The sequence below is a fragment of the Colletes latitarsis genome, chromosome 1, assembly GCF_051014445.1.
Source record: "Colletes latitarsis isolate SP2378_abdomen chromosome 1, iyColLati1, whole genome shotgun sequence".
In the NCBI taxonomy this organism is placed as follows: Eukaryota; Metazoa; Arthropoda; class Insecta; order Hymenoptera; family Colletidae; genus Colletes; species Colletes latitarsis.
The window spans coordinates 50,045,761-50,061,755 of NC_135134.1; the positions used below are offsets into that span (position 1 = coordinate 50,045,761).

Below are 15,995 nucleotides of genomic sequence, written 5' to 3' on the forward strand. Positions count from 1 at the left end.
CTGTTGCATAATCAAGAGAGTTCTTTTTACACAGTCGAGTATTCTTTGCTTTAACCTTTGCTGCCTACGTTACACTGTACAAAAAGACGCAGTAAAAACTCTCAGTTTACGCTTATAACTACGTTCTAGACCCTCGACTATATACATTATAAAGTATAAAGCCACGTGGACAGCCGTTAAACTGTAGATTATTAAAAAAGTTCTTTCCTCGTGTCTCGAGTCGACGTATGGTCAATGTTTATAATTTTTTATTAGAACGATGCAGCGAAAGAACACTAATAACTCGCATTAACGAAGTTGGTAAACGTCAAAATGCTTTTGGTTTCCTCAAAATTATCTAATTACATATTTAACTATACCTAACTTGCATTCTTTTAAAAATACTCGAGTACTAAAAGACCGCATAGATTATTTTCCACTCTCCGTTCACGCGAATAAATGAAATATGAACTATAAATTACCTCATTTTACGTGTGATATGTTCGAAATATTCAGTTAACCCATTTAATACGTATCTACATAATTAAAAGCATACACTGCATTAACTAAAATTACTTGGACAGTGGTTTGTGGCGAGCCTTCCAATTTAATGATCGTAGTAAATTTATTAAAGCAATTTTAAACAGGAGCGACAAGAAAATAATGAATTATTTATTATCCTGATACTAATAACAGTATATAATATAAATACGAAGAATGCTGCTACTGGTACGTAGCGTAGTGTCCAAAAATGTGGACAGAATTCGTCTCCGGGGCACTTATCTTATCCCCGAGTGTCTTGACTCTCGACATCAAGCGCCCTACATCTTCAACCCTCGCTATATTCACGACCCCGCCATATTTCTTTCGCCAAACAATGAATATAAATTTTTGCAAAGCATCGTCGAACCGCTCTCCGTGGCGGCGTTAACGGGAAAGAATTTACAAAATTTCCTCGCCAGCGGCCATCGTGGATAAACGTTTCAATTAAATCGACGCTAGATTAAACGGTTCGTCGAACGATCGATTAATCTGCCCGCGAGGGAAGCTCGATCGTGAAAAACTAGTGACCCGAAACCCCGTGCGTTGACGCGTTTCCCATTGATCGTGAGTTTCATTAGCGATCCGGGCCCATCCAATAACATAAGTAGTCATTAATATAAATACGCATCGATCCCCAAGTATCAGTAAGATACAATTTCAAACCTCGAGCATCATTGAAATCTCAATGGGATAATTACTATAGTTGATTTAATATCGCCGTTGAACTCTGGTGGAATAAACAGACTCGTCGAGGCGGACATGTTTAGAACGCAAGTAGAAATAACGAGTAATGGTCGGGCACGTCCATCGAGTTGCACTCAATAGCACGCACACGCTGCAAAATGTTTTAAAAGCAATCTTCTCGGTAACAAACCATCGTAGGAAAACATTTCATCGTACATTTTCCATTCGCTCTTTCGCATAGAATCGCCAAATGGCTTAATTAAAAATGTTTTTGTATTCGCGACACGAAGTCCAGAATATTCGGAAGTCTACAAACCGATCGACGCAACTGACCAAGAAGGACATGCATATTGTGCTCAAAGAATGGAAAAGTTTATATTAAAATAACAGTAACCATTGTTGGTTGCTCGTAGAACAAAGATTAAAGTTTTAATCGGAGAATTATTTTATGAGAATCCCGATACCTCTGGACAAAGCGACAAAATGTTTTGCAGGTTGTACAAATGTATGGAAAGCACGAATTGATCGACCAACGCCTAATTGGACCGTACGAGGAATTTTTGTTTAAATCGGATCCGTTCGGCGGATGCTAAATTAATTATTCGCTCGGCCGGAAGTCTGAGTAACCACTCGCGTTTGACGAACATGAATTATGATTGTTTCGTGCGTGATCGGTAATTGATTGGAAACTGAATTTACGTAAATTAATATTCCCACGCTTTTGTCGTGCAAACTAGAAGAAAATGTGATAAATGTTAGATTAATATTATCCCTTTCGCGTGCCTCGTTCTGTCAGTGTACAAACTCTTCTCTACATATTAAATTCGATCGATAGCCTTTCTGTATTAATATTGCCTCTAAATATGTTCTCGAAGGACATCAAAGGAATCTGTTAGACGTGTACTAAACAGTAATAATGCTAATCCAATTTCCAATTAGCGCTTCCTCGCCCGTTCCTTCTTATAATCTTGCGGTAACAGGCAGGCCCTGGACCAGCTCTACTTTGGCATCAGGCTCCCAAGACTGACCTCGTTCGCCGCAAAGTGCACGTTTGCGAGCTCTAAACACAACGAATTTAACCCACGTTCGAAATTCCCACCTTCTACAGTCGAATCGAAACGTTTCGAGCAGCAAAACCACTCCGCGATGCTTCCGGGCAAAGGTGTGAATTACGACGTAGCAAATCAACTGTTTATCTACTATACCAACTGTCAAGAAAAACAGCTTCGTAACAGTCACTGTACCCGTGGATGGTTTTCTTCTGGTTTTATGTTCTCGGAAGACGCTGGCTAGGCCAATAGATCTATCAATCTATCAATAAAGTCAAAGTGTCAATAAAAGCAACGATAGCTTTCCATCGCGATCGAAAGGACCGTTTGTCGACGCGCCAGGCGGATACAAAATTTCCGCACGATTCACGACTCCTACGTTTTTCGAGCTTATTCGCCGTTAACCAACACGCGCCTATTTTTCACCAGAAAGGGTCTATTTTCCCCTCCTCAGGGAACCGCCTAGAGTTTGTTCCGGTGTCTAGCGACCCGAACGATCGGTGCGCGTAATTTCCGCTCCGGTTAGACAACATTTTCGTGGAGGAACCTCTCTGTGAGGCTCGCACCGGAAAATTAAAGCTCCTGTCGACGAGAAACGCATAGGCTCGAAACGTTTGAAAAGTGCGTCTTTCGAGACGTAAGACTACTCAAAATATCGCGGTAATTTGGTTCAATAGCGTTGGAATTAATTTAATTTTCAATTTGTAAGTTTATTTTGCTCGTACAGGATCTCGTAAAAGTGATCACAATGTCAGGTTTCAATTAACGATTGCGTCGTAGAGCTAAAGCAGGGAATGGGTGATGGATAATCGAATGTTTTAAAAATAAAAGTCTGGCTGATTTAAATACGAAAAGCGATCAAGCGAGACAATAGATCCTACACGACCTTTCCATCTCTTGGAAAATCGTTCGTTTAAGAACCGTCTGGCTACTCGATGTGGCGTCATGAATAAACCACGTGCTACACACAACGGCTACTGGAGCTTCTTCCAATAGCTCACGCAATTGATTACCAAAGGAATTAACATAGGATTGACCCGTCAATCTCACGACAGGAAAAACAGATCCAATTACATTATCGTAAATTATTCCTGCCCATGCATTTACACCAAACTGCCGTCGGTGGCTCGATCGAACAATAGCACGTGAATTTTCTTTAATCCAATAGCGAATATTATTAAACTTAAATGCCTTAAACGGGATAAAATGAAGTTTCTTTCGTCACTGGTAGACGTAAATCTGTAAAATATAAGAAATAAAATAGACGTCTATGCAAACTTCCTTTCTCCTATCTTATATATCTATATTTACCGATATTGCATCAATTTAAGTTCTTTTAGACATTTTTATGAATATTTCTAATAGAAATTCACGTGGAACTCGAAACAGTAGAATGAAAATGTTTGCACCGAACCCAACGTTTAATTTTTCGTGGAGACGAGTTTTCACGAGCGGCGTTTGTTTCATTTTCTCAGGAGCGGCCGAGAAGAGCTCGAAACACGGGGCCGAGGATAAGGCGAACAGCATAATCACGGCCATGAAGGACAGAATGAAGCAGAGGGAACGAGAAAAGCCGGAGATCTTCGAGCTGATCCGGTGAGTCCTTCTTAGCTCATCTTTTGCCTTCTTTTCTCCTTCTTCTTCTGTCGCAGCACAGCCGACACGACGGAAAAACGCCGTCGATCGGCGACAGCGCACGAATTTCAGGGGAGAAACTGTCGATCGGCTGCGATCCATTCGGCAGGATCGAGGATAATCCGTCCGTCGCCATTGCTCGCCAATTTCACCGGTCAACTTTCCGTCGAATCGTGTATACGAACTACTTAAATGACAAATCTTTTCTCTGAATCGATTCTTGGTGCAAATAGAAATCGATAAGTCCTTAACCATTTTGCAGTTTGAAGCTTCGTTATCGAGATACAAGCACAAACGTGACACGCGGCGCTGCTTTTGTCACAGTCAGCTGTTCGCGCGGGAAACACGTGTCTTTGACGTTTGTGCGCCAAACAACTTTCACTGCTCGTATCTCGATAACCAAGCGTGGGATCGCAAATGTGAAAAGGACTTTTCGATTCGTATTTATACAAGGAAAAGACCTGCTTATTCGTACATGCTTTGATAAGCATAAAATACTTACGGAAAGGACGCTTTGATTCATATTTATATCAGGAAAGGACCTGCTTATTCTTGTACGATTCGATAAGCATGAAATAGCCAGCAAGTTACACGCGTAATTCGCTGGCAAACCGTTTACGGTGATATTCGGATCTAACGACGTAATTTGCGACACAAATGGATCAGCGAAATTGCGAGATACGTTCGAACGCGTCGCGAAGATTTCTGCGGTATATCCACGAAAGTTATTGCATTTGCATACATTACTTACGCCACGTTCGTCCTCCCAAGACCGCGAATTTGCCCGCGTAAATTCGCGGTATTCAGCGTCGCGACGGGACAGTGAAATAGGTGAATTTAGGTTAGATCCCGGCCGTCGTGGAATAAAGAACTCGGGGAAGCAGCCCATGATCCAGCAACGATTTCACGGGCGTATTCTATCCGCGTCTTTTATGCACGCATCACGGGTTTCGAGCACGGCACAACAAAGGAATTAAAAAATATTTCTACCCGCGTTTCGAACTGGAAAACCGAGAATGCTTGATACCCTTTTGTTCGTGGCACGAACCACGAACGAGGGAAATTATGCCTCGTGCGACGGAGAATGCGGCCCCGAGATACGTGAAACAATTGGAGAACTTAGTCTCCCGAAAAATAAAAGAACGTCGTGGAAGCAATTTCGTCGTTGCGGATGCCTACGAGCGGGTTCTTAAAAAATAAAATTAGCCTCGAGGTGCATTCTAAGCGAGACGAATTTGTTTCGCGATGCTAACGACGCGTCTTACGAGCAGCGTTTATTGAAATCAGCTAAGAATATTTTCTAGGAAATTATTCGGTTTAAAAAATTGGAAACGTTGAATCTCCGTTATTCGATTTAATAGACTGTTAACGGAACTTTCAGATAACGAAACGCTTAATTTTCCGGTGGAAAAATGATACGGAAGCTTAAACGCAAGGAAGCGGTGGAATAAAAGGACAGTTGATCAAAGCTTGCTCCTCGAAATTAATACAGAGTCTCACACGCGGAAAGTCCTCTGCATTTTTATATTCATGCATGCACGGCCATTGTGACTATTAATGCTGTGATTAAAGCGCAAGAAGACGATACTTTTCTCCGATATTACTGACCTACTTAGCCCCGTAAAAGTTCGCGATCCCTCCGGTACAGAGAAATCCATTCAATAGATTTTCTAAGAGATGAATATTAGATTACCCGTGTTATGCTCGTAATTCTCGCTTAATAAATGTACAAGCTCCATTAATCACGCACGGCGAGAGCCATTCATCGTTTAAAAATCCTCTCCGATTTTTCAAGTCGAGTTCTTAATTATTAGAAATTTTAATTTCCTTTGAGAGGAGTTGCTCGACTCGCCAGCCCAGGGATATTTCGAGGAATTAAATTACGGTTTAGGAGGGACGAAAAAATTCTGATCAGCGCGAAAAATTTGAATTTCCACGACGAACAATGGAACGTTCGATGTGTACAGAGCGTTTTCATCTTCAGTCAGCGGTTCGTCCAACTTTTCTTAGTTCTTTCAGACGGCTTTGTTTCGCGTTGTACTACACTTTGTATTGTATAGCAACGGTTATATTTGTTGCTTCCTCCCTATAACGTTCAGATTGAAGTTTTTTCGTATAAAAACGAACGTTGCAAAATGTTCTCTCCTACAATGTACAGAAACGTCAGATTCACCACGCGAAAAGTAAGATGATGTATTACGTTTGTCGTTAATCATAGATCGGTAATTCTGTGAGCTTAATATTCCATCTTTCAGCCGGTAATTTGCTTTTGAACCGTCATCGACGTGGAATTACAGCAGCGGCGTTTGGTTGACGGGCGTCAAATAAATGGATGTTCTGGTAAAAGATCCGCAGTGGATTTTCTCGTCGCACCTTTGCGACGACGCCAAAAGGAGGATGCAGATTTGTAAAGGGGAACTCGATCAATCGGGATTACGATCCCGGTTATAAACCTTTTGAATTCCCAACGATGTCGCGAACATCGATCACCCCGTGTCTTCGAGTTTATCGAATCGTTGCGTCACGGAGTACATGAAAATCAGCCCGAATACAGAGAATCGTTTAACGCTGTGCCCGCGAACAGTTCAGATTTACAGTTGTTCCTTTCGATAGCGAAACCGCGATGTTCCCTCAGAATTATTCCGTAGCGTTTCGTTAAAAATTCAAATAATCTCAGCGCTCTGTACCAAATATTCCTACGAATTGGTAAACAGAAGCTATTAAACGGGATTGCCAATGCTCGGGTACTTTGTTCGTATTGCCATCGATCGAAATGCAAATCCTTTAATACTTCGAAAGAAGAACGTTTGTAATTATACCGCTTTAAAAATGGCTCGCGATTAACATTCATTGGGGAATGCATTAAACCGAATACTATTCGGTCGGGTGTTTGGAGCAGTAACCGAAAAGAAAAATTGTATTTTACAATTTCGATTTATCTTTCGACCAATATACGAAGTTTGTAACAATTTTTACTAAAATACCAACCGTCGAATTAACTTTCAATCGCAGAAAGTGCTCACGTGGCTGGTTCGCGTAAGAGTTGGCTCTCCCGTCACGGAAACTTGTTACGCAAATGTGGATCGGTTTCCTTCTCTGCACATTTTATGTTCATCACGCAGAAACGTCGTGCCCGACATCCACGATTCAACAATGAATCATATATCAAGCGCGCGGGCAAAATGTGCTTTCTTACCAGCGAACGGCAAAGGTCACGTAGGAAATAATTCGTGTATCCCTGGGTGGCTTCCAATGATGCACGGAATTCTAAAGTATGATTGAAGCGAACGTCACGAGAGGTTCGTTTACAACGCTGTTGCGTACTCGTGGCATTTCGGTGATCCTCTTGCCCGTCGATCCGGTGCCCGTATTTTACGAAATGCTTTACGACCGATACGCCTGCATGCTTTTAAACTTTGTCGGTCGAAAAATAGAGCTACGTGTTCCGACGCGTTTCGCCTGTCTCCATCGAACATTTTCCCCAAAATTTATTCCCCATTCGCGCGCGGTAAATATACAGCCGCTGTAACTGAAGTGTAAATTGTCGCGATACTCGCATTCTATATTAACGATTCTCGAGTCAATTTCCAAGATATTATTCTACCGGGGCGAGAACGCGGAGCAAAATGGTATCTGGCGCTTTCTGTTTTTTCCGCGGCCGTCGTACATTTTAAAACGGACGCGATATGAAAAAAATGTGACACGTTTACTCGGTAAAACCCGCGAAACCGCGCGGAACATTGCGCGCGTTGCGACAGGATAAATAGAAGTAAATTTTAGAGGGACGCGTTTAAATTCGCAGTGGCGCCGTTGAAAATACAAAACTAAGCGTCGCGTAGGCTGTTTTATCGTCGCGAAGAAGGTAATATTTCGCGTAATAATGCGAGAAGTTATTTTTTTCCTCGCTCTTTATTAAGAACGAGCTGTTCGTTTATTGCACCGTTACCGGCGAGAAAAGAATCTATTCCGTTCGGTTGTTACTTCAGTCACTATTAGATTTTTCTGTGCCTCGGCAGTCCATAAAGTCGTACTATCGATTTAAAACGTAATAGCGGGGCATCGATCGGACGCATTATCAGTTATTAAGTAATCAACCGGTCGTTCATAGGTCGGAATTGCAATTTCCGTGGCCGGCAGTTTGGGAAAATCGTTGCCAGCTACCCGAAAGCAACGAGATGCATTCGTACATTCGAAGGCTTCCTTACGTATAAGCTCTAATAATAATGCAATCGATCGAGCCGATAATTTCGCCACACACGGCATAATCGATACGATGGCATCCTAATCGCGTCTTCTCACGCTAGGAAATTAATCAGCGGGCGCAACTGCTATCCAACAGGCTATTAACGACGATCCTCCGCTCATTAGCCGAGTTTCCCTAATTATACAACGCTAATCCGGATTAGTTAATGATACAATGCGATTATGCGTGCGCAAGAATGTCGAAATTCCCGAAAATTGCGCGACGCGGGCACCGTTGGCAGCTTGGGAACCCGTTCCAAGGAATTAATGATCATACGCTATAATTTTAATCCGCCGTTGCGTAACGTGATTGGAAACGCGATTGGATATCCAATTAAAAGTTTTATGAGATTCGCGAATGGTATTTCTTCCGTGCGCTTGGAGCTCTAATAACTCTATAGATTCCGCCGCCAATTGTTTAGCTTGAATATTAAATTTTTCGATCCGTTTTTACAGTTTTCGAACTTGGAATAACGGAGAACGATTCGTTTGTCTTCGGGCGAGTATTTTTCTTCGCTTCAAGTCAAACAGACATTATCCAAAGTATTTTAATTTCGAATGGCGAGAGTATCGAAGAGTTGCGTCGATCATGATCTAAAATCACGATAAAAATTACCGAGCAACCGGTGAACAGATTTACGATGGCCACGGTTAATTATATTGCTTCCTCGCTCAGGAATCCGCCCAGTTGCTCGACCTGATAACGCGGAGGATCGATGAAATCTCGATCGATCGACGTGTAGGTGCTGCTTTCGTTATTGCAACGCTCGGTATTTTCTCGTCGGTATTAATTAATGAAATAGCCGTTACGATCGTTAGAACAAATGAGCGCGGGACGAAATAAAACGCAACGTTTATTTGCCCTCGAAGATTCAGCGTGGCCCTTGTGTTTCTTTTTAACCACAGATCGATGGAAAAAAGTATCGCCTTTCAGAAATTTACGTCAGTTTTTGGGTGAGAATTAATTTCAATTTATGACTTCTAAAATTGTTATGAGAAAATTGTTTTTCGAGAAACGCGAGTATAAACTGGAATCTTAGATCGATGGTGTATTTCTGTGTAATATTATAGAATAATATTGGGAAGGGACCATAGAAATTTGCGTTCTCCTTACGCGTCTCCACATAAATCAACATCTAGAGGAAATACGACCCACCAATCATCTACAAACACATCCATCTTCGCTACATAGCAACTCACCGATAAGCTAACATCAATATTAATGTAAAGCACAAATACACACCGTGACGGAGTGTCACGATTGTCCAAAGGTTGCACGTAAGATATCACGATCGTTCGAAGAACACATATGGAATATCACGATTCCTCGAGGAGCACACATGAGATATCACGATCTCTAAAAAAAACTGTACAAACGTATTTCTTTAGGAGGGAAATTTTAATTTCTGAGGAGGTGCCATCTTTATGGTAAATAAAGATCCTCCTTATATAAATCGAATTCTCTCGCGACTCTGCATATAAAAGTGTCGAGACACGACCATTGAAATCACAATATTTCACGAGGTATTTCATATTTTATGGTTAGATATTGTCCTCGAGCAGACGCGGAATATAAAATCTAAAAGACGGGAATCTATCATGAACCGAACGAAACGTGTTTATAAATCAGTATTATTTAACCGATACTCGTAACCACGGCCATCGACGATACGTGATCTAGCGCCATAAACACAATTTCAACGTTAAAATCGATCTAGTAAATATACAAACATAAAATATCTCGTAAAGCAGAATGTTTTCCATGGCCATGCAGTAGCACTTTTATGTCCGCGAACGTGTTTTATATACGAAATGATAAGAAGAATCGATTTATGTACATAACTCGATGAATACTGTGCACCGAACAAAAACCTTGCGTTAAAATATAGCCAGGCGCGGGAGGAATTCAACTTTTTCGTCCGTGAATTATAGTCTCGGTTTTTAGAAATCGAATCAATAAAAGATATTACAACGTAAATACGAACTGCCGACCAATTGCATTTAAAACGAGAAATTTAATGCGATTCTATGCCCGTAAATACGAATGAAAGTATCGATTGTAGCCGAATTTATTCGCGTTACGTAATTTCCCGAAAAAATTTCGCTGATCCAGGAATTCGCGGCGTTATTTGGGCGTCGAGGAGCCTTGTTAACCGACGCTCGAACTCGACGTCGGGCGTACAAAGCGGAATCGTGGCAGCATGTACGTCGCAGGGAACAATACGACGGGATAGCAATCTCTTTGAGCGAACCTGGCCGGTCAAAGAGACGAAGCAATGGCGACTGCGGACCAACGGAAAAAGATACGAGGGCGAAACTCGTGAAACGAACCGAAAACCTCGTACCTTGCACAAGGCCGGGTCTCGTCTTCTCCGAGGGATGGGGTGGAAAAAATAATCTCGTTCGCGCGCGTCCCGACGGCTCCAGGGGGGTGGAAGATACGACGACAAGGGTGTAGGCTTTTGGTAGAATGCCATCGGGCAATCAACGCCCTCGTTAGCGGTCTGATCGATGACCGGGCGCGCGTTAATTACAAGAGCGCGTGTCCACAACGCTTTGAAAGTATTCGTCAATGAACTCGATCGGGCTGGTAGCATGCTGGCGGTCCGATGGCGAGAGCAACGTCGCCCTTGATTTATGCGGGACCGCGACGAGATATCGGCTTTTCGATAAACAGAGTTATTTATCAGCCGAATGGTAACGAGGGGCAAATTTCGACCGTGTCCCGAATAAATTCCCACCCCCTACTTTCCGTACCCGTAACCCTGGAAAGACTGGGAAGACTTCCCGACTCGAGGAGACCGGAGAATACGAGGGAAAGAGTAGAATATTCAGTTTTATTAAAGATTTACCGTGTCTAGAATGGGCTAGTTTGAGTGGTGTGTTGGAAAGCAACGAGTTTGATACTTTTTGGGATCTCAAGGAACCGTAGAGGTATATTTATTTATGGGAAATACGATAGAAAAGTTATAGATATAGAGGAAGTGCGTAGAGTGAAAAATTGGAAATCGTGGACTTTGAATATTTTGGTGAATTGTATATTATCTTTGTTAGCAGTTTTTTGTGGTTGTCGAGCATTCAGGCATTGGTTATTATGTACAATATGAATATCAATTTTTACGTAGGACATAACTTTCGCATTTCACGCATTCGTTTCGAAGTTATGATCATTCCAATATATCGATTTCATTTTTTCGCTGTATGCACCATCCACTTTATCTGGCTTTTCATCATTTTTCCATCACATTTATATTCCATAGTTTTATTCCATATAACAGGGTATGAGTGTACCGTTCTGCGCGTAAATTAAATTAGAGATCTCCGTATCAAAGGCTTCCTATTTTTAATGGAAAATGATTTTGTATTCTATAACCAAGTCAAAACGATCAAATAAAAAATCATAAAATGGGTAATATACACATATTAACAACTAGAAATAAAAAGTAACCGAAAACTGTTTCGAATTTCTCCACTTTCTTTTTCAACGATATAATAATGTACAATATAAAAATTGACAATATTAATTTTTTTGCATTGGCACACCACCCAAAGCAGCCATTAGTCTACAAAAAAAGAAATTGAACTTGATAACAAAAGTATTCAACCTAGACTAGTTCTACGAAAATTATTCGTTGTATCATATTTTCGTTCATGTAATTTTGCCCCGATCGCGTATCTTCGACCCGGTGGATAAAAACTTAAAAAGGAGCCTCGTCGGGAAACATCGTGCGCAGAGGGTTGGCGTGTCATGTAAACAAGCCATGATGAAGCGTCGTGTTTCCCGTTGATTAACTAGCTGAACATTGTTATCGTCGATGGTAATTAATAAAATATTTGAAAATCAAGATTAATTGGCAATTTGTGCCAGAGTCGATATTGAAATTTTACATTTCGTTCTAACAAATACTTGGAGAAAATTCTTCGTTGCGTCCATAAACGAAGCACTGTTTACGTTCGAGCAAAACGCCTCTGGATATTATTAACATTAAATATTGTGTTGTTTCGAGGGCAATTGTCTGACAGAAACAATTTCTCAAATTGAGCAAATCTTTCACGCAAGTTCATTTAAAATTACCAAACTGTTCCCTTAACCAGTCAGCTATAGCGATCTCTTTTCAAGCGCGCACTTCTTTGTTTCATTTCGAATATATTTTAATTTTCGCTAAAATTACAATTTAAATAGCAAATGGCAACTAATTTTCGTCAAAATTGTCTACATATTTCTAGATAGGACTCTTTAATTTTACAAATTATGAGAACACTCTGCGTCATCCTCGAAACATTGCAGTATTTTTGTGAATCATCTCTGGTACATAGGAACGTTAGACAGTCCATCGTACGGGGGAGGAAAAAAGGAAAAACGAATGGGGGAGGGAAGAGTCCGTTTAAAATCACAGAAACTCCAGGGAGGGTGGAAACTGGGTAGCCCATTTAGGGGCCCCTTAACGCACAGAGCCATCCCCCACAATGCAATTACGTGGCGCCAAGCGGGGGCGTTGCATTACACGCGACCCTCGACGCACAATGGAACGCGAAAGAGAAAGAGAACAATAGTGGGAGTCGAACGCTCTCGGTCGCGTCCCAAGAAAAGTGGCTTCTAGCTAAGGGTAGAAATAGAGATAGAGGGAAAGGAGGAACAGGTAGGAGACGAGATCTAGGCCGTTGGCACAGCTCATGTGAAAGAAAGTCTCGTCGGAGTTTAGGTCAGTCTTCGGGGTCGACGAGGACGCACATACGGGTCACATGACGTCGGTGAAGCAGTCGGTTCTGGACGGTACCAGCAAGTGGTCCGCGAAGATCGCCATTACAGGTTTGTGGCCAGCTCGTTGCGCCCGCCGGCCATGACCGGTTTTTGCACCCCTATCCGTGCAACGGAAACGATGAAACGCGCAGCGCTCGATTACTATATACATCTGTCTATATACGATAACATTATGTGTACCACCTATGTGCCTAAATGTATTGTTACTGTTATGATTTTCTGTGCAAAAACGCGCGCGCCAAACCACCCTCGACCATATATCTATTTCCCTTTCCCGCGACCCCGTTCGCCATTTGCTCATACATGTATTATACTTGACCACTCGTCCCCCATTGTTTCTTTCTTTACGTTCTACACCGTTTCACCTTTACTGTGATCGTTATTATTTTCATCATCGGCGTCTGACGCTCTGCCGGCTGCTGCTGTGTTGTACACTTTGACTGTCACATTGATATCTATATATATATATATATTTCTATACATTGTATAGCGATTTGGCTGTGCCGTTTGTCGGAATGCACCCGTTCCTCGCATAATGTGTGCATAGAGCGGCTACAGACGTTCTGGAACCGGCGTCCGCGGCGTCGAGGGACAATTTTCACTCCGGCTCGCTGGTCCTGGCACTCCCTTATCGCCCTTCCTTTTGTTTTTTTTTTTTCTATTTTCGCCTGATGCTCTTGCTTCTCTCTGTCTCGCTGTGCGTCCTCCGTTTATCTCGTTTCTCCGTTCCCCCATAATTTTTCCGCTGGAGAAACGGTCACGCGACCCGGGGGAAATGAAAATTGTCCGCGTCGCGCCGCGACGCTCGTCCAAAATCAAAATGTCATGCCCCCGCGAGCAACCGTGCGTATTGTAGATTGCACTGTTCGCATCGGTGTGTCTCCGCTACGCCAAAGTAACACAGAAACTTCCGGCATAAAACGATACCGGTGTGTGTGTAGAGAAATGCAATTGCAAGACGAGGACAACGTACGGCGTACGCGAACCGTACATGAATGTGGTAGACGTAGTGTTACTCGCGGTGCAAGGTGAACGCCTGCGTGTATCATTTTGCCAACTAGGCTCGTAGTTGTGGCGAAAGTAGACGTAGAGAGATTACAAAGTTAATTCGAAAACACCACCGAGTCTACACACACAGAATTCGATCGAGGATACGGGGGCGTGTCGGACGAAGGACGAAACGGAGTCTCGACGATGAAACGCGACCGAAAATGTGGAGCATTTATGCGAAAAGATGGTGGAGGATCGATTGGCTCCTGCGTTGTTGCACCACCCCACGTTTGGTCCGAGTTGTATCCTTCGCGACGTAAATAATTTCTGGCGTGGTGCGTAAGCGGTCGCCTTGGGTAGGAAATCGATTTTTTTATTATAAATTCGACGCGTTTGTAGAATGTTGCAAAGTTAAAGCAACCTTGTACCTTTTTGTTCGGGTAATTAGGGAATTTCTGCCCAATCGATATGATAACATCATTTGGAAGGATTTAAATTTAAATAATTGAAAATTCTCATGAATAAAATCAATTTAAAAATTCGGAAATAATCCAAGATCGGTATGAAAATCGCCAAAGACTGCAACGCGTTAAAATTTCAGCAAAATCGAAAACCACTGCTCCAAAAAGCGTCCCAGTTCGCGTGAAATGCCCCATCCAGCCGCGCAATTAAAATATCGTTTTCCTCGCGGAGGATGGATCCCAGGTGAAAACGGTACTCCACATTTTCGACGTGTTTTTTCGCGCAGAATCGGCGTCTTTGTGCACCACGGGCCGACCACGTTCGAAAAACAGAGCAATCGAAATTCAAGGCACAGCATTCAAAGGATACTCTATACACACGCCAGCAATATGATACAGAGCAACACACGAAGAAATCGTACGTACGATGTGACGAACGGGTGCATACTTCTCACACGTCATCCCCTCGAAACACACCTAACCCATATATCCTGTCCAATTACTCGAGCACCTCTGTTGAACACGGTACACACAGGCGCGCATGTACACACCGTGTCGATGTTGCGCACGTGTCGCCTCCATAATTTACATTCGTCTCTGGGCGCAACGTTATCGCGGGTCGGCCATTAGCGCGCGAACATTAATTGGACATTTCCAGGCGTTCGCCTGCGTCTCGTTTCGGGACCACCGTCTCTCCCGCTTCCGGCGTTTTTTGTCTTCCGGGTTTTCGCCGTGGCAATTTCACGGCAGTCGCTCCTGCTCTGCGACTCGGCGAACATTTCGACGACGAGATCGATGAAATCGAGTTTACGCGGTGGTCGTATCCCCCCAGTGATCGACAATTTACCGAACTGAAACAATAGCTCCCCGGGTTCGTCGATTTTCGCGTTTCGCGGAACGTTCCAGGTTTCTTGGAAATTGCATCGCGGCCCCGTTCAGGTCCTTCCGGATCCGCTGAATCCCGTTCCCTTTCGAATCGAATGTAAATGCCATAATTTAGAGTCGAGGGCACAATGGGTTCCGTATACCAAGTTTCGTACGAAATCCAGGAGAACGACAGCCTCTTCGAGCTGATTTCCATTCGGATTTCAACATGCCGACAAGAAAGGGGCGCAATTTCTGTGTCCATTATTTGCGATACGTATTTCTTAGAATCTTAGAGATATACAGTTGCTGGTATTTGTACACTATAGCGGCGATTCGCTTCGATAAATGGGGAAAACTTGTTTCTTATGAATTGTTGGTTTAGAATCTGATGTAATTCCATTCTTTCATTGAAGGGTTTTCGTTTGAATAAATTACGAGTTAAACTTATTAAGGGTCGTGCCATTTTCGAAACAGGTATTCTTGATTTCTATACTGTCTCAATTATTATTATTCCGCTCCATCGATGTTGTAATTATTGGTTGTTAATATTGCAAACAAGAAAAGCAACATTCCCAATAAACGACTAGAAACAAAAGTTTCTTCTCATTCATAGTGAATCACCCCCATTACAGTGTACGAATACGAGTCGGAGTAATTGTATTTGTCTGGTCACTGATGTTTCACTGTTTAGATATGAAATACGTAATATCCCATTTATGAAAGGTTTCGAGCCTGAGACCAAGAACGTTCGTAATTGTTTGGTGGGGGTAAGTTCCTCGGGAG

The 15,995-nt window shown here is 42.5% G+C and overlaps 1 protein-coding gene across 8 annotated transcripts in view; it reads left to right on the top strand.

Moving 5' to 3' along the window:
- The window catches only part of Unc-13 (unc-13), a 207,188-nt gene that overhangs the window by 160,506 nt on the left and 30,687 nt on the right, over window positions 1-15,995 (top strand). For 5 of the 8 annotated variants that reach the window (XM_076768674.1, XM_076768733.1, XM_076768715.1 and 2 more), the window contains 2 exons: window positions 3,731-3,851; window positions 12,836-12,942. In XM_076768674.1, the coding sequence (XP_076624789.1) occupies window positions 3,731-3,851; window positions 12,836-12,942 (228 nt within the window). The remainder of the gene's footprint in view (window positions 1-3,730; window positions 3,852-12,835; window positions 12,943-15,995) is intronic. The other 3 variants (XM_076768697.1, XM_076768724.1, XM_076768707.1) reach the window with 1 other exon arrangement.